General features: G+C 40.2%; 1 protein-coding gene and 1 long non-coding RNA gene across 7 annotated transcripts in view; one reads left to right on the plus strand and one right to left on the minus strand.

Moving 5' to 3' along the window:
- The window catches only part of specc1 (sperm antigen with calponin homology and coiled-coil domains 1), a 90,158-nt gene extending 66,400 nt beyond the window's left edge, over nt 1-23,758 (minus strand). The window contains exons 1-5 of one of the 6 annotated variants that reach the window (XM_039776807.1): nt 23,651-23,758; nt 22,642-22,703; nt 9,659-9,735; nt 3,265-3,456; nt 2,995-3,130 (exon numbers count right to left, since the gene is read on the minus strand). In XM_039776807.1, coding sequence (XP_039632741.1) covers nt 2,995-3,130; nt 3,265-3,435 — 307 coding nt within the window. In that variant the 5' untranslated portion in view covers nt 3,436-3,456; nt 9,659-9,735; nt 22,642-22,703; nt 23,651-23,758. Of the gene's footprint in view, nt 1-2,994; nt 3,131-3,264; nt 3,457-9,658; nt 9,736-20,995; nt 21,075-21,998; nt 22,018-22,641; nt 22,704-23,650 lie in introns of those variants that run through there. The other 5 variants (XM_039776806.1, XM_039776809.1, XM_039776810.1 and 2 more) reach the window with 5 other exon arrangements.
- Nucleotides 3,041-3,887, plus strand: LOC120543667. The gene is made up of 2 exons (XR_005636380.1): nt 3,041-3,147; nt 3,752-3,887. It is a non-coding gene; the product is annotated as an uncharacterized LOC120543667 (long non-coding RNA).
- Nucleotides 23,759-24,275: the final 517 nt, after the last annotated feature.

Raw genomic sequence — 24,275 nt, forward strand, 5'->3', positions numbered from 1 at the left:
TGTTTTGCTGTCAGGTCTATTTGTAGTTGTTCTGTTTATCCAATGGTACCCCCAGCTCATAGGCAAGACTGTACTGATTACATACAAAGTACAATTCCAACACGCAATTTAATAGATAATAAAAATAAATTATACTAAATACTAGTCTTACAAGTCTCCCTAAAAAAATCAGTCAGACAACTGCAGCTGATTCAGAACGCTGCTGCTCGAGTCCTCACTAAAACCAGGAAAGTGGATCACATCACTCCAGTACTGAAATCTCTACACTGGCTTCCTGTGCCTCAAAGAATTGATTTCAAAATACTTTTGCTGGTTTATAAATCACTAAATGGTTTAGGGCCAAAATACATTTCTGATCTGCTACTACACTATGAGCCACCCAGACCTCTCAGGTCGTCTGGGACAGGTCTACTTGTTGTCCCCAGAGTCAGAACTAAACAGGGGGAAGCAGCGTTCAGTTTTTATGCTCCACATATCTGGAACAAACTCCCAGAAACCTGCAGGTCCGCTTCAACTCTCACTTCTTTTAAATCCAGGCTGAAGACCTATCTTTTTGATCTTGCCTTTCTTTAAATAACCTATTTTATCTGCTTTTAAAAGTTTCCTACCTAACAGTGCTTATACTGCATTGTAAATTTCATTCTTGTCTTTTATGTTTCTCTCAGTTTGTTTTTTTAATTCTTATACTGCACTGTAAATTGTATTCTTGACTTTGAATGTTTTTAAATTGTTTTTAATTGTTTTATGTAAAGCACTTTGAATTGCCCTGTTGCTGAAATGTGCTATATAAATAAAGCTGCCTTGCCTTGCCTTATTTTCTCAATCAAATCTACACAATGTCAGAAAACAGTAAAAAAAATATCCAATCCCAGTTTCTCAAAATCCAAGGTGATTTCTTTAAATGTCTTGTTTTGTCAGTCCAAACCCCATAGATATTCATTTTATTATTATAATGACTAGCAGAAAACTTCATATTAGAGAGGCTGAACACAGCATTTTTTATAAAAACAGTCAATCAATTATTTAAATAATTATCTAAATAATTGTCAATTATTTTTCAGTTGATTGACTAATTAATTAGTCTCGTTTTAATTAGTCAACTATGGTTGCAGCACTATTCTGAGGTAATCATCAAATAGCTTAAGCCAGTCCGGTATCTCCACCCTTCTTCTGGCTCTCTCATGCAACACCAGAGCCATAAAAGACCCACATGTCTGCATAATGTTACTCGAGACATTGCTGGTGTAATTCTTGACCTCATTACTACGCTGTAATGATCATTAATATTGAAGCAAAGTTTCTTTGTGTCTTAAATAATAACTATGCTTGACCACACATAAGCCATAACACAGCACTAAGAGCCAAACCAACACGTACATCAACACTTACTGTACATGCACATAAGCACACGAGCGAAATAACATCAAAAGACCAGCCAAAAACACCACCAACATCATTTTTCTCTCTCTTGTCCTCTTGTCATCCAAAACATAGCCTGCTGGTCACACAGCTGAGCAGATGTGTGAGGACTGAGCAGCACACTATGAATGTGTCCAGTCTCTCAGTTTTGGACCAAAACCCTGAGAACTTTAGTCCTCAGCCACCTGCATGTCACCATTGCCAACCAAATGAGAATAAAGAGACACAAGGGAGAAAAAAAAAAAAAAAGGGTAGTTACCACCAGCACCTGTGGGCTGCGACAGGCAGCTTTAGTTGTGTACTGTTGCCCTCTAGTGGTCACAAGTGGTTAGTTGCACTACTTTCACACTGAAGAGTATACTATGGTGATCTCTAAGCTCGGACACAAAATACAGATCACATTAATAATTTAAGAACATCACAGGTCTTTCCCATGCTTTTCAGCATAATAATGCTTTTTTTCTCTCTGTCTCTGAAAATGATGTATTTGAAGAAATCTGATAAGGCCGACTGCACACTGCCTGCGTGGCGTGAGCGTGGTGTTTCTGTTGCGTGTCAGTTGCGTGGCGGCTACGTGGCATTTTCTATGTCTTTGCACACCAGAAACGTGTATGATGCGGCGCTGCTGCTGCTAGACTTTTATGTTTTACTTTTATGTTATTTACTAACATTTATGTTTCCCATTGATAAAATGAAAGCAGTTTCTGTTTCTGTGTTTAGTTGGTTTCATGTTTTCTGTTGGTTTTCCATTTCCTGTTTTATTTTGTAGTCTCTCTCTGTTCTGTTTATGTGTTGTCTTGTTTTACTTCCTGTCTTTTGGTTTTCCCGCCTTTGTGATTGTTTGCTCTGCCCTGATATTTTTCACCTGTTCCCTAGCCCTAGTGTCACCTGTCCCTTGTTTGCTCGTTAACTCTTGTATTTAGTATCTGTGTTTCCGTTGTCTATTTCCAGGTCATTGTATTATTCTCTGTGAGAGTGTGTAGTCTACCCCATTGGTCTCGGTGTTCCTGGTATTTTTGGGATTCTGCCTGTTTTTGTATTTTGCCTGCTATCTTCAGGACTCTTTGTATGAATTATTGTTTATTAAATCCTCAAGCTCAGCACTGCCTGTCTGTCTTTGCATTTGGGTAAGACATTCTCTGATTCCGTGACATACTTCATGTTAAACAAATGTATACTGATTTGATTACAGCAAAGACAACGTCTGCAGTATTGACGGCAAAATGGGCTATAGAATATTTCGTTCTGTATTGACCGGTGCAATATTAGAAAATTGATAATTTTATTCTTTTTAAATTCCATTTGTCAAAACCTTTACCAAACATCAAAATGTCATTTATTAATATGTATTCGTGTCAAAATGACAAACATCGTTTCGTATTCTATTTTGCCTGGAAACTCTTCCAACACGCTTGCATGAAAAATAGGCATTTGTTCTATTTCTAGCATGCATGAGTTTTCGGCACGTCATGCAGGCAGTGTGCAAGCTCTAACCTGTTAACGTGGGAGCTGAAATAAAAACTGACGCCACGCAGCCAGTGTGCAGCCGGCCTAAAAGTGGTAGTAGTTCCCTACCAGACAGGCTGCGAGGACGGGCCTCTGCGAGATCTGAGATGGCTCCCATAGTCACAGTCTTCTTCATCCGGGAGCCAGAGGCAGCGGCTCCCAGCGCAGGCTTCGTCAAGGCATCATCGCTGCTCGCTCTTTTCAGCTAGAGACACATCTGCTGTTAGTATCACCAATCAAGGTCTAATATTAAAATGTTCTGAAGTGAGTTTAATCAGATTCATCACTCATACTCGTACAGGTATCATGATGTTAGGTTGTATTGTGCTTGTGACTCACCCTGCTGAGGCGCTGGTCCGAGACCAGCGTGTTGGAGGATCTGGAGGTCTTCATGGCTGTGGAGGTGGAGTTTGTGGTGGTGGAGGAAGTTGGGGCCAAGGAGGCATGCTTGACCCGGTCCTGGAGTCCCAGCTTGGGCAGCCCCACCTTGGTGGCGCCCGATTTCATCATGGCTGTGTCAGCTAACTACACCTGAGAGAAAAGTTGAATATGTTAGGCCTGCTGCTCCTAGGTAGCTTCTCTGTCTCCTCTCTTCCTCCCTCTGTCTGTCCTAATTACAGGAGTAGAGTCTGGTGTGCGGGAGTCAGGGCTCCAGTTGCCTCTCATCTACCACAATCAACCTCTGCTTCATATACCCGGTCATTTCTCACTATGCGTGAGATCATAGTCAAGATGACCACAGTTTATCTCACTCCAGACAAACCTTTGCTTATCTGTTCAGTCGATGGTATGTTTGCCTGTCCTGACCCTTTCTCTTGTGCCTCAGCTGCCATTGGAACCTGACTCCTGCTACTGCTTCACTCCTGCCATCCACTGGACCAGAACCACCATGACTGGACCCCTGGAATCTACCAAACCTGGACTTGATACTTGAGTACTTTGAATAAACCTGTTAATTCACACTCCTGGCTCTGCATTCTGTCTGCATTTGGGGTTCCGTTTATCATTCAAACCTAACAGAATAACAAACTTCTGAATAGTTATCCTCAAGAACAATAGCTTTAATGTGTATTCACTGTAGTAGAGCAGAACAGCTCCCCTGGAGCGGGTGGGCAGATTCTTCCAGAACATCATTGAAGGTTGCTCTCTTTTACCATTATGCTACACTGCCTATGGCCACTGAAAGCACTGCTGAATTATAAGCACATGATCTTCCATTTAACTGTAAACTCCCTTTGAAAAAAAACAAGTAACGACACGAGCGACACTTTTTGCAACACTAAAACAAATATCTTTTATAAATGAGTTACTACAGTAGTCTCCCAGGGGTGGGGAGTGAGAGCGAGAGTGGGTTAATAGAAAATCAATATGTGATTCTTTGATATTATACATATCAATGTACAGGAAATGCTGCTTGTTGACTTAAATATTTTTAGACTCAACCACATGTAACTTCCTGACTAATATATCATTAATTAAAACTACATACTCATAAAACAATTGCAAATCATCAATTTTGACCAGAGCAGTTTCTGCCTTTTTTTTTTTAATGGGGCAGTATCTATAGTATCCAGAGAAATGACCTACTACAGAATGTATATAATACATTTTAAAGCAATTATCATATTACAAATAAACTTTTAGCAATACACTAGCTATAGTTGTGGGTCAAAATTAGAATTGCTCCCACAAGCACCACAGCTGCATAACATTTAGGAGGAAACACAGCTTTATGTGTATAAGAAAACTCTAGGCATTTTATGGCTGTTCCAAAATAAACCAACACCATTGAAGTACTTCCTGCTAGAGGGAAGGAGAGTAAACAAAATCTTGTATCTCTTGATTTTATCAAACCAGTGGCACTGACCAACAGACCATCATGTCCAAAGATCTAGTAGGTGCTATGCAGCTGGCTACAGCCACATCTGTCATTCCTCTGTAAGGACTATTGGTTAAAAAGCTGGACAATAATGGCTTCATTTTTCCAACTCCAACAATATGTGGTCACAGAGACTGTCAAAGGTGTGCATTTGCTGTCCAGAAGGAGATGTACTCATCTAGGCAAAGAGTAGCTGTCGGAAATGGAAGGAGGCAGGAGTGCACTTAACCAAGAAGAGTGTGTGCTGGTAAAGAGCTCTGGAGCTCCCAGATGACTGGCTGAGTCATTGATCAGGTTTGGGGTAACCTGATCTTTTGCCTCTGAGAGGCACAGCGCTGTTAATGGGGATAGCCTCTAGTATCTGCAAGCACAGAAACAAGTTAACCCTGGACGTGGCTTTCAGGGAAGACAGTTCTTCCACCTCTGCTCTAAACTGGTATACTTGTTTCATTTGCTGCAGTGCCTGAAATATTACATGCGTAGCACAACAGTTGTTTGCAGGAAAGGTGATGCTGCAACACACCTCTGCAGTAACCAATCGTTGGTAGTCCTACGATGTTATAATGGGTAATAGGACCAGTGTGGGCACTAACTACTAAAGATAATAACAGTAAAGGGGATCCACATCAGTAAAATGTCCCCAACAGAGGACATCCAATTTGGTACATTTTACACCGCTATTTTATTAGAGAATGTTTGTGGGTCCTTAGGGACTCACTTATCTGATTAAGAACACACTGCATACACTTTGTATTTTGCCCATAGGAGAGCATGTGTCTCCCTGCTGGCCCATCATATGATACTAAGACCTCTCTAGACTAGATCATGTGACTAACTCCTGCCTGGCCTGGTAGTCATACACCTCAGCTGGGATGGTTCACCTCCCTTTAGATCAGTTTACAAGGCTACTGAACCATTCATTGCCAAGCACACATTTTAATCCTCTGACCTGCTATGATCTGTGTTTAGGCTAAATGAGGAAGTGAGGCAAAATGTAGGATGTTCCCCTTTTTTTGAAATGGGAGGGAAGTAAGCAACAACCAAACAGTAGAATATACAGTGCCTTGCAAAAGTATTCGGCCCCCTTGAACGTTTCGACCTTTTGCCACATTTCAGGCCTCAAACATAAAGATATAAAACTGTAATTTTTTGTGAAGAATCAACAACAAGTGGGTCCCAATTATGAAGTGGAACAAAATTCATTGGCTATTTCAAACTTTTTTAACAAATAAAAAACTGAAAAAGTGGGCGTGCAAAATTATTCAGCCCCTTTACTTTCAGTGCAGCAAACTCTCTCCAGAAGTTCAGTGAGGATCTCTGAATGATCCAATGTTGACCTAAATGACTAATGATGATAAATAGAATCCAGCTGTGTGTAATCAAGTCTCCGTATAAATGCACCTGCTCTGTGATAGTCTCAGAGGTCCGTGTAAAGCGCAGAGAGCATCATGAAGAACAAGGAACACACCAGGCAGGTCCGAGATACTGTTGTGGAGAAGTTTATAGCCGGATTAGGATACAAAAAGATTTCCCAAGCTTTAAACATCCCAAGGAGCACTGTGCAAGCGATAATATTGAAATGGAAGGAGTATCAGACCACTACAAATCTACGAAGACCCGGCCGTCCCTCTAAACTTTCAGCTCATACAAGGAGAAGACTGATCAGAAATGCAGCCAAGAGGCCCATGATCACTCTGGATGAACTGCAGAGATCTACAGCTGAGGTGGGAGACTCTGTCCATAGGACAACAATCAGTCGGGTACTGCACAAATCTGGCCTTTATGGAAGAGTGGCAAGAAGAAAGCCATTTCTTAAAGATTTCCCAAAAAGTGTCGGTTTAAAGTTTGCCAAAAGCCACCTGGGAGACACACCAAACATGTGGAAGAAGGTGCTGTGGTCAGATGAAACCAAAATCGAACTTTTGGCAACAATGCAAAACGTTATGTTTGGCGTAAAAGCAACACAGCTCATCACCCTGAACACACCATCCCCACTGTCAAACATGGTGGTGGCAGCATCATGGTTTGGGCCTGCTTTTCTTCAGCAGGGACAGGGAAGATGGTTAAAATTGATGGGAAGATGGATGGAGCCAAATACAGGACCATTCTGGAAGAAAACCTGATGGAGTCTGCAAAAGACCTGAGACTGGGACGGAGATTTGTCTTCCAACAAGACAATGATCCAAAACATAAAGCAAAATCTACAATGGAATGGTTCACAAATAAACATATCCAGGTGTTAGAATGACCAAGTCAAAGTCCAGACCTGAATCCAATCGAGAATCTGTGGAAAGAACTGAAAACTGCTGTTCACAAACGCTCTCCATCCAACCTCACTGAGCTCGAGCTGTTTTGCAAGGAGGAATGGGCAAAAATGTCAGTCTCTCGATGTGCAAAACTGATAGAGACATACCCCAAGCGACTTACAGCTGTAATCGCAGCAAAAGGTGGCGCTACAAAGTATTAACTTAAGGGGGCTGAATAATTTTGCACGCCCAATATTTCAGTTTTTTATTTGTTTAAAAGGTTTGAAATATCCAATAAATTTCGTTCCACTTCATGATTGTGTCCCACTTGTTGTTGATTCTTCACAAAAAATTACAGTTTTATATCTTTATGTTTGAGGCCTGAAATGTGGCAAAAGGTCGAAAAGTTCAAGGGGGCCGAATACTTTCGCAAGGCACTGTGTTTAATGAGGCAATTGGGAAACCATAATGTAACGTTAAAAATTGCAAACCTCTAAAGCAAAAGCCTGTATAGTTTAAGTCTAATCTACTTTGTTTGCACCTTTTTTGGACCACTCACATCTGCAAATATGACCTCTCCATATTCCTCTGCAGAGATATGATCCTCAGGAGCCAGAACTGTGTCCCACTTTACAATGGCCTAGTTAGGAACCCAAATGTCTTTGAGAGACAGGCGGCGGGTTGTATTTTAAACTTGAAGTAGCAAAGAGTTTAGGCACAGAGTGTGAGTTGGGCATCTTCCTGTAAAAGCAACTCGGCTAAAGATGACTGCAGCTTGCATGCTCTTACAAAACAAACATGTAGGATGATGACATCATGCCTCAAACAAGACTGGCAAAAAAAAAGCTAAATACGGACTTTGCTTTAAAAAAAAAAAAAAAAAAAATTACAAAACCAAATATAATTTGTAGTCACGACAGTCATAAGTAATGGGTTGTCATTTTCCTTAATTATATTCCTTCCAAAAACTGGAAGATGAATGTAAAGGCTGAAGGCTGAATATGGGACAGAGTGGTGGAGGAGTTTCTCAAGTTATTTCTGACTGTTGCTGTTGGACTGGACTGCTGAAAGCAGATAAGGGGAGCACTGGGAGCACTGGGAGTCGAGACCAACGGACCAATCACTTTGGTCTTAGATGAAACAATCTCTCATACATCATCTCATCTAATACAAACCTGACGGAGAAGACAATTGGCTTTCATTACACAAGGAAGATTCAAGATTTTAGGTTCAATAGCTCAATGGGAAAACTACCTTTTTATACACAGATGCAACTGAATGGAATAAACTCCCAGTATCTCTGAAACTCCTTGAAACAGAGAGAAATGTTAAGCAGGCCGTAAAGAAATGGCTAGCAAATAGTCTCTCAGTGTTGTCCTTTCATGTTATTTCTTTTATGTGATGTTGAGACAAAAACAATGATTATTCTGTACAAACGCACCACTACTATGAAACGGTTACAGAGGAAATGCCGTCTTGCATGTACATATTCATTGCACCAACATGTTATTTGGCTGACTCAGCTTGCCACAACCACAAATCGCTTCAGATCACACAGGGAAATCCCAGCTAACCAGTCCTGACCATTCTCTGACATTAAATGCGGGTTGCCCTGGTACAGTGCAGGACAGGCCATGTGAACTACACATCAATTACGCAGGTTATGTGTAGAATATGGAGCAGATGGGCGTGAAATGCTTCCTCCCATCACAAGGATGTGTATAAGTAACATACTGTCACTGCCATTTGTATATACTATAAAAAAAATCAGTTGTCAGAGGGGGAAACTGCAGTCGTGCAAAGACTTCTTGTGGTGGCTCTTCATTATGCTAGGCAAAGTGCATTTAGGTGTGACTGACTGTACTGCTACAATCAATAACTTATTATATCCACAGAGAATACCAATAAAAAGACTCAAGCCATGCAACACACACAACAAAGCATAACCACCTAAGGCAATATGAGTGATTTAATAAGCACAGTTTATTCTCCTGAGTGTATTTAAAAAAAAACTAAAAAACAACTATATCAGATGCTAGGTTGAATGTCACTGTGCGTCATCACATCCTCTCATGTGGTCTTTCCTGCCTGGCTCATTTGTTTTCATTTTCAGCTTTTAAAAGACTAACAGACATTAATATGAACATACTGTAAGCATAATGTAAGCCTAAAAACAGCAACATCCGGTTAGCCATGGTTGTAAAACCTTAGATAAAATCTACTCCTGCATAGAGTACTTCACAGGTTGCAAGGTTTAGTCCAGGCCACATTTCCTTGTCAGAATTTTACTTTCAGTGGTTGACAAAAATGTGAGAAGCCTGGCAGAACTATCGGCAGCAGATGTTCTCAGTCACGTTGTTTCTAACTTATTATATAAAATGACTTCAGTTTTTCCTATTTCAAACTTTCCTATTTCAATCACATCTTCAATCTCAAACTCCATTGTCCCTATAAAGCTGTAAAAAAAAAAAAAATGACTGAAGAAAAAAAAACTCATCCCAATATCACCGAAAAGCTTAAGATAGTGAGAATTGAGAACGAAGGTGATGACAGATTAGTGTCAGAGAAAATGCTCAGGAAAAAAAAAACAGTTGTGCAGTTCACTCACGTGTTCGGTATTGTACGCTGTCCTAGAGCCTGCCCTCTGCCTGAGTGCCCTGAAGCACAGCAGATCAGAATATTCGTCTGAAAGAAAAATTGAAGGGTCAGGAGTAACGGCTGTCTGCTTCAATACAGCAGTCAGGATGAGGAAGTACTGCAGGCTGCCAACCGCTGTGCTGTATGTGCCGTTTCACTCTCTCTCATACAGAGAGGAAGAGAGGGACGTTTTTCTCCTCACAGTTTTTCCAAACTTTTTCTTACTCGTGAAAAACCCACAGCAAGAAAGGGAGAATGGACAAGGACTGGAGGAACAGATCTCCAACATATGGCTTTGAGACTACTGGGCCATGCGCTGTCTGAATAAGGGTAACATTTTTATTAGATCACACAGCCCAAAACGCTGTTGTTAGACATGCAGGTGTCTGCACTTTCTTCTCAGGACAGTTGTTTGCAATTTCATTTAACCTAGGACCACGTGTGTCTGTGGTTTGTGGGCGGGACACAAGTGTTCCATTGTATTCTTAAATTAAAAACCACAGCCGTGTCAAGCAAGTACTTGTGCCGCTTAGGTGAAATGTTTGCGCACTATGTCCGATAATGTCTGTCTAGTTAAATTAAACTGAAAAGATTGATTTATGACATTGTTGTGAGCTCTTTATTTCCAAAGTGATCTGTAGGCTGTTTGGGCATAAACAACGAACACCACCAACACTGACAAAGCCAGTCTTTGTCTGAGAAACACGTCCTAATGTGAGGGTGGATCATTTGTGGAGGGGTCTGCATTTTATGCGCTACCATACTGGTCTAATTTGGATCCCACAACGTATGGCATGCCAAGGCCATAGAGCATGTGGGTAGAAAGTGTACTACACTGGTCCGGGATGAAACAGGCTTCAGTTTGTGGCAAGTGGTAAACTGAGGAACTTGGCCTGACCACACCCATACACCACCACAAAAACAGCTTTTTTAAATGGACGCTGCAAAGGGTTGATAAATAGTTCAGAATGCTTTTCCAGGCACCGCATGCTGTCCCACCCTGCCGACAGATTTCGTGTGCGATTAGACGTATGCTGCATGCTTTCGACTACACTGATTCTGTAATGTTGCCACTGGCGGACACTACTGTATGTTATAACCTTGCTAAATGCTGTCAAAATGTGATTTTTCACTGCCAATGGTTCCAGTTTGTATGGCAACTACCATGACCACAGAAAATACTTGTTTCTAATGTTTAGAAGGTCTCTGTAGAAATGATCTATCATAAATCTCCAAACATAGTTCTAGAAAAAAAAACTGTTTTGATTTTTTTTTTCTATAATGAAAATGGAACGCATTCTGTTGAGACAGGCCTACAGTAAACAAATGTGACTTTGTTTTCTGTTCCAGTCTACCTGTGATGCTGGACAAACATACCTGAGAGCATATTTTTAAAATCAAGTGTTGTGAGCTTGCTGAAGAGGTGAAAATTTCCTGCAATAGCTGTCGAGACATGTCATTCAAAAGCATGCTAGATTACTTTTCCACCACCATGAGGTTGGTGCTAGATGAAAAGTAAGGGGATCAGTTGACCAGACAAACTTCTGGGAGTCACCAGTTCAGCCAAAAGTACATCCCTATTCCATTGGTAAGTGGCCATACAGTAGTTGAACAAAAACACAGTGCAAGGTGTCCAAATATAGAACATGGACTGGGAGGAAAAGCGAAGAACCACTAGAGACCAGTAATGACCAGCATACTGACCATTTCTCAGCCATAAAAACAGCCAATTTAGGTATGAGGACATTTCTAAGAATTTCCAACTGGAATAAGCTTCTATACTGCCAACATCCTTTGTATAAATTAAAACTGAACACTTGCTGAAAGGGTGAATAAGGAAACAGCAGACCCCTGGAGTAGAGTATGAAACAGGCAAAACATTAATAAATAATGATGGAACATAAAGCCATGTGGCTGGATGCTAACTAGGTGAGGTGGCAGCCGGCACGCTGAAGGACCTAAGCGCCGCCTGCTTCTTATTCTCTTCCTTTTTCCTTCACAGGAAAAAGCACTGAGTCAGTCTCTCCACATAGACACAACACGATTCGGAAAGGATGTGAAAACACATGTAAAATGTGCAATGATGCCATGATAGTGAGTGTGTGGCTTAAAATACTGCTTTTTCCATGATCACTGAAAGTAGAGGCCACTCTTATTATACAGTCCCCACCAAATTAAGATTCATTTGTAAACTGTTGGATTACAAATGTAATGTCAAGCTACACTTTTGTTACAAAAGCTACACCATTCATTTTATACTAACTGTGGAACATTAAAGGTCCCAAGACATGGTGCTCTTTGGATGCTTTTATATAGACCTTAGTGGTCCCCTAATACTGTATCTGAAGTCTCTTTTATATAGACCTTAGTGGTCCCCTAATACTGTATCTGAAGTCTCTTTTATATAGACCTTAGTGGTCCCCTAATACTGTATCTGAAGTATCTTTTATATAGACCTTAGTGGTCCCCTAAACTGTATCTGAAGTCTCTTTTATATAGACCTTAGTGGTCCCCTAATACTGTATCTGAAGTCTCTTTTATATAGACCTTAGTGGTCCCCTAATACTGTATCTGAAGTCTCTTTTATATAGGCCTTAGTGGTCCCCTAATACTGTATCTGAAGTCTCTTTTATATAGACCAAAGTGGTCCCCTAATACTGTATCTGAAGTCTCTTTTATATAGGCCTTAGTGGTCTCCTAATACTGTATCTGAAGTCTCTTTTATATAGGCCTAGTGGTCCCCTAATACTGTATCTGAAGTCTCTTTTATATAGGCCTTAGTGGTCCCCTAATACTGTATCTGAAGTCTCTTTTATATAGACCTTAGTGGTCCCCTAATACTGTATCTGAAGACTCTTTTATATACACCTTAGTGGTCCCCTAATACTGTATCTGAAGTCTCTTTTATATAGACCTTAGTGGTCCCCTAATACTGTATCTGAAGTCTCTTTTATATAGACCTTAGTGGTCCCCTAATACTGTATCTGAAGTCTCTTTTACATAGACCTTAGTGGTCCCCTAATACTGTATCTGAAGTCTCTTTTACATAGACCTTAGTGGTCCCCTAATACTGTATCTGAAGTCTCTTTTATATAGACCTTAGTGGTCCCCTAATACTGTATCTGAAGTCTCTTTTACATAGACCTTAGTGGTCCCCTAATACTGTATCTGAAGTCTCTTTTATATAGACCTTAGTGGTCCCCTAATATTGTATCTGAAGTCTCTTTTACATAGACCTTAGTGGTCCCCTAATACTGTATCTGAAGTCTCTTTTACATAGACCTTAGTGGTCCCCTGATACTGTATCTGAAGTCTCTTTTACATAGACCTTAGTGGTGCCCTAATACTGTATCTGAAGTCTCTTTTACATAGACCTTAGTGGTGCCCTAATACTGTATCTGAAGTCTCTTTTACATAGACCTTAGTGGTGCCCTAATACTGTATCTGAAGTCTCTTTTCCGAAATTCAGCCTTGGGGCAGAATTACAGCCACTAGAGCCAGTCCCACAATAAGCTTTCCTTAGTAGGTGCCGTTTCTGTGTCTGCAGCTATTAAGGAGGAGGGGGGGAGGGGGGCAAGGTGGAGTGTGAGGGTGTGGCCTTGACGAACTGCCACTTTGCTCGTTTGAAAGCCATGGTGTCTCTCTCTCATGGGTGGGCCAAATTCTCTGGGCGGGCAAAGCAGAGAAAGGGGAGGTAACCTTGCTCCCTATGACCTCATAAGGAGAAGATTCCAGATCGGCCCATCTGAGCTTTCATTTTCTCAAAAGGCAGAGCAGGATACCCAGGGCTCGCTTTACACCTGACACCATTTCTAGCCACTGGGGGACCATAGGCAGGCTGGGGGAACTCATATTAATGTTAAAAAACCTCATAAAAGTGAAATTTTCATGCCATGGGACCTTTAAGTCAGCTGCAAACATCTTTGAAGATCTAGCAGTTCATTGATGTTTTGGCTCCAGTCTAATACTATTTGCTCTTGAGCACTGGACTTTAAAGCTTCATCCATTAACACTTCGGTGAACTAAAGGCCTCTGGTTGTGAATCCTGATTTTTTTTGTGAAACTCAAAATAAGGAAAGATTCAATAAAGGTGTTTTTGTTTACAGTCACAGTAGGCACTTTCATTTGAAAAATGGATCTCTGAGAGGATAAAGTTGTGCACTGAGCATGATAGCTTTGATGAGAGACTTTCACGATAACCTGCTATTTTACATTTTAAAACGTATACAAAATGAAGATGAACTGGCTAAGCCAAACAAGATTTCATTCAACTGTTCTGTTTTTCCTGCTCTGCATCAAGACAATTTAAAGATGGATTAATATGAGAGTGCAGAATTTATTTTAATCTACGACAAACTTACATAATGAACTACATCTGGCTACCAACCATAGTGTGTCGAAATACTGCCAATAAATGTCTTCCAGCCACAAGCAGCTATTATCTTTGCTTCTGTTTCTGTTGGTGTTTATTTTGATATGTTGCTACTGCTGCTACTGATATCACCTTCCCATAATAGCAGCTGCACATCTGATCAACATCTGCATGACAGATAATGTGAGTCCAGGCCAGATTACTGTTGCTACATAAACATATAGTGTACTGTACGATCAACACTTTACTTAATATCGGTCTTACCTGACACAATATGTGTAATGCATGCATGCATTAAATGTATTAATTGTGTCTGACTACGTCGACAGCTCTGAAGCATCTGTACAGCACCTGGGTCTAAGAAAGCGGTGTGTGCAAAGTCATTATCTCAGCTAAAATGAAACAGGAAGTGTGTGGGATTAGTCTGTAGCCCATGCTGTGAGACAGTCTCTGCTCTCCCTATGGTTTTCCCCTTTAGTCTGAAGGGATCTGAAACTAGTACGCAACAGGGCACAAACCTCCTTCCCAAAAGCGGTATCGGCGAAGTTGCAGCCTAATTTGGCACACAAAACAATGCAGCAAATGTGTGACATTTTCTGCAGTCAGTAGCAATTTGTGAGAGATGAATGTGAGCAAAGCCAAGATGCCAAACACACTAGAACGCCTACAGTTGTACAAATATTAACAGACTTTAAATGGTTCAAATTGCACTCCTGGGCATAGAGAACCCTAAACCTACAGCTAGGAAGCAATATTTCATAAGTGGTTTGTATTCTTGTACGTATTGTGTTTCAGGCTATTGACTATTGTGCCAGCTGCCTTTGTGCGGAGACTTTGATGTAAATTATTGCTAGAGTGAGTAAAGCAAGAACCATATCAAGCCTTCTAGTACAACACTATATTTTCTTAACCAAAACACAGAAAAAAAACTACGTCGCAGTTTTTGAATATGAAATGGCCCAAAGAGTAGAGCTGCTGCTTACATCAGCATCTTTTAGTTCAAGAAGAGATGAGAAGAACACAGAGTTAGTGAGGAAAGTGCTGAGTTGAGTATTTCCTTTGATCTGGATATAGACATTGGCTGGCCTTTGGGCCTATACAGCAGGGGTTCTTAAACTTTCAAAATAATAAGTGCTTACTATGAGATCCTGGCTTATTAAATGTGACAGTTCATATCCAAAAAGAGATTAAGACATGTTATACAATATTCACACTTCAAAACTTTGTCATGATATTTTGATCAGTATTTAGAATTTAGTAGTTATGCAATTTCATTCACATTGTGTTCATACATTTAACTTTTAAAACAAACAAACTCTATACAAATAAACAGCTTAAGTCTAAAGTTTCTAAAACACATTTTAAAGTAAAATGACTCACGCGCATCATAATTATGGCTATTAGCCAATATTTGTAATTAGTGTACATATACAGTAGTATAGTATCATTTAAATTAATTAGCCAAAATCCAAAGTAGTTATACTGTAGTAGTTATAGTGTGTAATAAGGGCTGCAACTGATTATTTTCATTATTGATTAATCTGCCAATTATGTTATCGATTAATCGTTCTGTCTAGAAAATGTCAGAATATAAAGAAAATGTCCTTTATAGTTTCATACATCCTAAGGTGATGTCTTTAAATGTCTTTCTTCATCTCATGTATGGCAAAAAAAGTACAAAACCTTCACATTTAGTTTTTGAACTTTTGCTGTTGGATGATATTACTGAATCCTGTGGAATTCATTATCTCGATAGACATAAACAAAATGAATCCCTTCATAAAAACTGGCTAAGCATGCACGTTCTGATCTATTTGGCCCAATCTAAACACGGAATTACTGAACTTTGCCATCCCGCAGCAGTTACAGCAATCCACTACTCCCCAACAAAACTGCTCTGTCCTGGATTCACGAGGCATAAAGTAGTAGGAGCTGATATAGATACAGCCCTTATGCATATTTCATCTGCTTCATCCTCTGTTTCATCTTTCTCAGAGCCGGGCTCCCTCGAGGGCCAAACTTCCTGCTCTGATGGTGTCAAAGTTCTTGTCTGATAAACAGTCAGAGCCAGATTGCAAAAAACTTCAGCTGCTTTCCTGTCTGGCTACTTGTACAGCAAGTGGGCGGATTCCATAGAAACACTAGCATAGAATCCATGAGAACTGCTAAGGGAATAAAAAGACCATTTAACAGAGCCCAGTGATTTTCCACAATGGAACATCATAGTATTGTGCTACTGAGTAGAATTACTGTCCAAACTAAAAGAACTGAGCGGCGAGCGATCCCTGCTCTGTGCCTTTTGAGTTTGCAACAGGACACAGACATGTGGCATGAGAGCTATTTGATGTGCGCTGTGGGTGTGCTCAATGTAACCTGTATGATGAGAGACCACAAAGACATCAAATACGTCAAACCTTCAGAAAGAAAGACACTCCCAACGTATGTGTACACGTCACACACGTAAACTCGCTCGTCCTGTTCACCTGGATGGGATAACTCAATAATATCAAATCATCTGTCTCATCCGTGTCTTACTTATCACCCTTCTACAAGACACTGTTCTTGCTCTTAGGCTAAAGTGGAAGCAAAAAGAAGCCTGACATTCATATTAAGAAAAGCCATATTTCTGCTTTACCTCAGACGTGGCCCAGATGACCCATTTACTGAAACACTAGCATTCCTTGGAGCCAGTGAGCTAGACTGTGATGCTTGTCAAGTATGCAGTCTGTTTCCTGGACGTTCTTGAACTAAAAAAAGAGCAAGAGGAAAAAGATGCTTGGCGATGCCTTCCTTCACAGCTAATCTAGGCTAAACACCTCTCATACAGAAAACATTGCTGTGCCACTGTGGTGTGTTTCTGTACTGGCCTTTTGATAGATGACGCTTTAAACTGAGTGGAGATAGCTTGGCAATGCTGTGGAGGCTGAGAGCCATCTGTGCCTTTGCAAGGAAAAAGCATTGAGTTAAAATATCACACGCTAACAGCATACTGGGAGGCCTCCTATTCTATCAGAAATAGGGGCGCTTTTATTTATTCAACTGACTGAATGCCACAGCAGTGCTTAATCCTGCTCCAATCGGTCCATCTCCTCTTATCTCCTCAATTTAAGCATCCTCCACTGCAATAAAGGACGTGCCACTCCAACTGTATGTGGACCAGACCTCGCCTCTTGAGGACAGATAACAACTCTTTCTTCTCGAATCACAGAGTGCTTTTCCCTGAATGTGTGTATAAGAGACTGGGTAAGACAAATGTGTTACTCACCATATTATTATTTTCCTAAGATCCCCATGCTGAATAGGGTGAAAGCTAAAGCTAATGCTGTTACAAACAAGAGGGTCAACATTCACACCTATAAAGGCTTAATAAAGTTAGGTTAGATAGAGACAAACAAGAGTGCTCTGGCAAAAAAAACAACTCACAAATCCATTATTTAAGCTACTGTATATGCATGAAGTGCTTTAGCTGTTGTGTTTCATAAACAATACCCAGTCAGCGCATCTTTTTGGTACCATCAACAACCGACCAAGCAACGACATACATATATACATACATATATATATATATATATATATATATATATATATATATACATATATACATACATATATACATATATACATATATACATATATACATACATATATATATATATATATATATATATATATATATATATATATATATATATATACACACTACCAGTCAAAAGTTTGGGGTCACTTAGACATTTCCACTCCATTACAGACAGAATACCAGCTGAGATCAGTTGCATTGTTTTTGTTAACCAGTGCAGCAGTTTTCAGATTACATTATGTGCTTACATAATTGCAAAAGGGTTCTCGACTGTTGTAGAAAGAAGTGGCTGATCTTTAAAGCGCCCATATTATGCTCATTTTCAGGTTCATAACTGTATTTTAAGGTTGTACCAGAATAGGTTTACATGGTTTAATTTTCAAAAAACACCATATTTTTGTTGTACTGCACAGCTCTCTCTCTCTCACTGCTGTAGATCCTCTTTTCACCTGGTCTCTGTTTTAGCTACAGAGTGAGACCTCTTTTCTTCTTCTGTACTATCTTTGATAGCACTCGCGTATGCGCAGTAGCTCAGATGTAGATCATGTCAGCTAGCTAACTCTAGAGACAGTAAAAGAAAGGCTGTTTCTCCAACTTCGGTCAGTTACAAGGCAGGATTAGCTGGGAGACTTCTAAATGAGGGCGCACATGTAAGTAGTTCTTTTGTAGATTATGGTGAACTTGTGTGTGTTGTAGCACTGCTTTGCTATTGAGAACGAGGTAGCATGCTAGCTCGTTTCGGATTGTGACGTCACAAGCCGGACCGATTTTGACCAGCTCACCAGGAGACTAAAGGCAGGACATATTCAGAAACTGTATCTCACTCAAAACAGCATGGATGGATTTTTTCAAAGTTTGTATGTGTGTGGAAGCACCAGAGACACAAAATAACACCCCAAATCCCAGAAAAAAAGTGGGGGGTTTTCATAATATGGGCACTTTAATGCAATATCTACATTGCCAATTATCAGCAACCATTCATCCAATGTTCCAGAATCACATTCTGTTTACTAATCTGATATCATTTTAAAAGGCTAACTGAGAAAACATTGTAGAACCCTTTTTGCAATTATGTAAGCACATAATGTCATCTGAAAACTGCTGCACTGGTTAAAAAAAACAATGCAACTGATCTCAGCTGGTATTCTGTCTATAATGGAGTGGAATGGAAATTTCTAAATGACCCCACATTTTGGACCGCTAGTGTATATGTATTATACATTATCTATTTACCTCTCACTTTGAATCAATACAAGAGATAGTGGGCGTAGTTTACATTTGATTCTTTAAAAAAAATACAATAGGCACATTCAAGGAGAAAACTTGCATCTTAAGCAACACTTTGCCCCTTAATTCCTAATGGCTTTACCTGATAATGTATGCCAGGAAAATTGTTGCTAAGTTGATCCCCTTATGAACCAGGACACACTCTGTGCACTTGTTGACCTGCACAGGCTTCCAAAACGGCTCTGCTTTGACAAAGCCAACAGGAAATTGAAATTTACTCGTGAGTTTGTTTAGCGATAAAGACATTTTACCTCAAACTTCTGCAAATAAAGATTGCTTGTCATGCCTAATAATGAAAAATCACAAAGCTTATAAATGAGGCCATTTCTACTGTGAAGAGACCTGCAGAATATTTTGGACACAAAATTCTAAACACAGAATTGGAACATAACACTGATTGACAGCTCATTAGAAGCCAACACTTACACTACACAGCAACAGCTGGACTTGATGAACTTAGCCCACAGGTTGAAATTGGAACAGCTCAGCAGCCTCCACGATCCTAATTAAAGTGTCTTAATGAAGATGGGCATCTCACCTATGGGTCCTTGTGGCCAAAGTTTCATGCAATCTAAGTCTGGATCAACGACAGAAAATGCTGAAAATGCCACGTTTTGAAGAAAATTTGGATCGTGAAACAAGGCAGGCCTGCTTGGTTCTTTCGGGGAAGAATATGTTTACGGCATTTACTCTCTTATTGGGACATTTTGAGACCGATTGGGCATGGATTTGCTATGGACAAAATACACACGGCGATACACTTGTAAAAGCAAATTACGTTTAACCATGTATCTAGCTAATTTAAATAGCTTGCATTACTGTATTGTGCAAACAGGTAACTTAATTTAATATTTCATGTGGCGTCTTTTGTGGGGTGCAAATGCACCACCAAAACAAGTTCCTTCCCGAGAACATTTTGCAGAGCCACCGGCTGAATCTCACTTGCATCCACGGTTCCTCCACTTTCTTCCCTTCCTCGCGTCTTAGTCCGCCCCACTGAGGAAGCATGGGAGAGACGGAAGGAAATCATGAGAGGAGAGATGAAAGGAGGAAATGTGTTTTAGAGGGATTAGACGTCCTTTCCTCTGAAACGTCACATAAATTTGTCAGCTGTAGAAGCAGGGTCAGCAACGCCTTTCGGCTGCATGGCTTCCGGGAAGGCTGCTCTCGTGTATTCTCGCTCATAGCTCCTTGGAGATCCCTCACAAAGATAGTGGGCCTGGTTTACATCTGATTCTTTGAATAAATGTGCTTGATCCTCGCGCCTCGGAGCAGGAATAAGAGCTTTGAGACGGCCTTCACGAAGGACGGACAGAACAACTTCCGGTTCAACCGAGGAGCTATCAAATAAGAGAATTGAGATTCAACCACCGTCTCTGCATCCAGAGCTTAGTGCCGCCCAAGACCATTGTGATTGGTTTAAAGAAATGAAAACAACACATAGCGGGGTTTTTTTCCTATCCCAGAATGTACAGTATGTGTGGAGGAGGCAGACCTTACTCCACAGCGCTGTGGAGATAGGTCTGGCAATGCAAGAATAATGCAAGCTCAACTTGGTGATCGTCATTTTTTCAGTCAAAGTAAGGATTTATATAAGTCTAAAGTCTTGATTTCATCTTAAATGAAAAATAAATAAATACCTGATCACTATTTCTTTGACTAAATAAATTAAAAAGGTATGTCCACATATGAGGACATGGAAATTGCAGACTGTATCTCTACGCAGCTTTTAGACTAGTCATAAGCACATTTCTTGTTGGTTATATTGGGGTACTGGTGGTCCCCATGCCTGTGTGTCTTTGGTTCGAGCCAACAAGTCATTATTATAGTGGTATCTCCTTGGTGGTATAGAGAGTAACTAAGAAGTGAATTCATTCATCTGAGCATCGGAAGGAAGCAGTGAGCATCTGATGTACATGGTAGAGGACTACATCACTGCAGTATCTGCTTTTCACCCTTATCACTCTTCTAACAGCTGGACAAGGTCACTGTAAGTGTTCTTACCCCACCCCCACCCGACTCATTTCATATGTCAGTTACAGCATGTGGATAAAAGACCATTTTCTACTCACATTCCCTTTGCGTGTAGTTAAAAAAGTGAATCCAGGACACCAGCACTGGTAGGAGATATTCCTGAGTGTGTTGGACCGCAATGAGGAGACCATGAATATCCTTTAGATTGGTCATACATTCATATATACATTTACTTCTTCCCGTTGAACAGAATGGTCAAGGAGAGATCACCAGGGATCATTTTCTGTCTAACAAAAACAAGCTATATACCACCGCTGGCTGTATAACTGGATATGGGTGATCCCCACACAACCTCTGGCTATAAATAGCAAGCCAATGATAGGAACTGCATGGCTAATGAGTTGAACAGAGGATGAGAGCAGCTATAGAAAAAAAAACGAGGGAGATCCACTGCTTCAGGCTCTGCAAGGACATGCTAAGTATGAGTCCAGGCAAGAGAGGCTAATGACCAACACAAAGTCATGAAATCAATAACAAATTCAAACAGACCGATTGCAAATTTAGCAATCCTATTAGTTGTTGTCAGATGGGTTTCCTAGCTTCCATTACTTACAACAGACATCATTCATAGACACAGAAAAGACAGGAGCCTCTTCACACAACACCTACCAGTAAATGTCAAAAACAGATGTATCCACTTTGCGTAGTGCTATCGTTTGACTTCCGACCATTACACCGATACAGGACCAGCCTCCCTTGGTGTTTTTTGTGTCTAGCACAGCCTGTCCTGAAGCCAAAGACAGATTTCCAACTATTTCCCCTTCTTGGACAGCTAACCATGAGAAAAACAAAGGGTATAATTACCTACAAACAACATTCACATTGACTGCCTCATAAATGACTGGTGCACTGCTCATATTTGAACTATCCCGTCTCCTGGCATAATCAAAAGGAACAGAAGAAAGTGAAAGCTGTCATTTGTTGCCCATGTGGTTTCTCTCAAAGGACCAATGCATGTACCACTGCAAGGCTGGCCTCTTCTATAAACACAAGGCTACAACGTAAGCTCTGCAATTGGGATATTCTACAACTTTACTTTACCCTTTTGTCCTTATTGCAATGTCCAATTATGCTGCACAGCAAGCTATGAAAATAGAAAAGGTTTATGATTCAAGCATCACTAGATAGTGGGCTGTACACTTTGGTAGCCTAATGTAGGTTACAAGTAAATGTTACATGGCAAGAGTAGAATTACTAATTACAAGAATTACTATTATTATTATTATTATTATTATTATTATTATTATTATTACTATTATTACTATTATGTTGTATTAAGCATTAAGAACCTATTAAACAGAACATAAACAACATTTCACAAATAACTACATCAAACACAACAATGCCTTTGAATGCTTCACATGGCACTGATCTAATCAGGAACAAATGGCTGGCTGATCATGTGAAGAAAAACTGCTTGGAGCGCACTGAAGTGGCTCCAAAGGCAACTTGGCAATGGCAATAAATGGGAAATGTACATAAAAAAAACAAAGCAGTACAGCTGGAAAAATGTATTGTACATTCCTGGGTTTCTTTTAAAAGGAAAGTACGATAACCTCTATGAAGAAGCTAAAGGTGCTAAACAGCGCCTAGCTACTGTACATAGAGATCTAAGAAGCAAACTTTCATTGATTCAAATGCTTGTAAGATATTGTTAAAAGAAGGAGTTCAGGGCCACACTTACCCCTGGGGGCCACACGGTCATGTGCTCTGTATTTCCGGGGAGAATTTGGGGCTTTTAGCAACCTGAGGGGAATTGAAATTTACATTTGACTACTTTTAGGCCAACAAAATAATAAAATAATGAATGAATGAATAAATAAATAAAAGCCACAGCATTTCTCCTTTTAGATATGTATTCCTGGATGTGTGGATAAGGCTTTGAAGCAGCATTTCATCTTGGAAAATACGATTTAAAGAAAATATAACGGGCAAAATCAAAAATAAATCACAGACTTTCATTTTAGTTTCTGGATTTTCTAAGGGTGGTTGTGTGTAAGCTGCAGTATCTTCGCTGACCTCTCAGATAGATGGACATGTCCCTCCACACAGGTGGACATTCATAGAGTTTTCAGGTAAAAGACCACACTAACAAAAATCCCTTGGCAACGAAACACTATCATTAGGCTATATTAAGACTTTTATTAAGTTAATTGTAGTGGAATATGAGTTGATCCAATAAAAGGAATGTTTATAAAAGCAGATGGGGAGTATATGATCGAGAAAGAATCCTGTTGAACTCACGACTTCGCACGGTGCAACGTTAGCAAGTAAACTGGAAAAAAAAGCCATGTAAAATGAAAATAATTGTCCTGTATCCGCCAGTGACAATTCCACTTATTTGCTTTTAACATCACAGTCATAACAGTGACACACTTGTGAAAACAACCTCTCCTTTGGCTAATTTTATGACAGACGTTGTCGTATCAGGAAAGACACGTCTGCTTCAGAATGACTAGTCGTTAAATTAAAGGAACAGAGACGTTTACTGTGACTGTTTAATGTTGCTAAAAAGCAAGCGGTCATCAAAGTCAGTTGAGCGACTCTCTCTCTCTTCCACAGCTTGGTCAATGTCCACTGACAGCAGCGTTCGACGGTAAAGTTTACACATTTCAACTCAGCAGACTGGTGAAAAGGTGAACAATGCTAGACTGTCAGAAAGAAACGAGTATTATCCACTAGCGTTATCTCACCTGTTCAGTATTGCGGCAGTGCTGCTGTTGTTTGTTCAGGATGCTGCTGCTGCTGCTGCTGCCGCGGACACGCGAGTCATGAGTGTCACCGCAAACCGGACTGTGCTGTTACCCGGTAGGTGGAGCGCGTGAAGCCATGTTTGGCGCAGTGCTCGGGAAGATTTCTGGGACATGTAGTCTTTCTTTTGATTAACGCAATTCCATTTACTTAACGTAAATAGGATGGATACGCAAATCTCTGACACAGCTGCAACAGAAAATTATAGGCTACATTTAGGCTGAACAAATGATGATTTATTTATATGATTCATTAGGGATACGATGTATTTTCTCAGATTTAAAATCCATTAAACCAAGCCCTAGGTGGAAACACATGTACAGCGCAAAACAACTCAGCTACACACCCGTTATCATAAGGTTTCAACAAAACAAGCAGCTGCCAGTCACACTGGCAGGTTGACTTTGTGTCGAATGTGCTGACACGAATTATAAAACAAAAACAAATGAGAGAATAAAACCTAACGCATTACAGTATATATGTTTTCTGCTGCTGTTCATTATTATGTGTATATGTATCTGTATATGGTCATATTATTTCCGTTTTCCGACATCAACAGACGTTACA

The sequence above is a fragment of the Perca fluviatilis genome, chromosome 16 (genome assembly GCF_010015445.1).
Source record: "Perca fluviatilis chromosome 16, GENO_Pfluv_1.0, whole genome shotgun sequence".
Taxonomy (NCBI): Eukaryota; Metazoa; Chordata; class Actinopteri; order Perciformes; family Percidae; genus Perca; species Perca fluviatilis.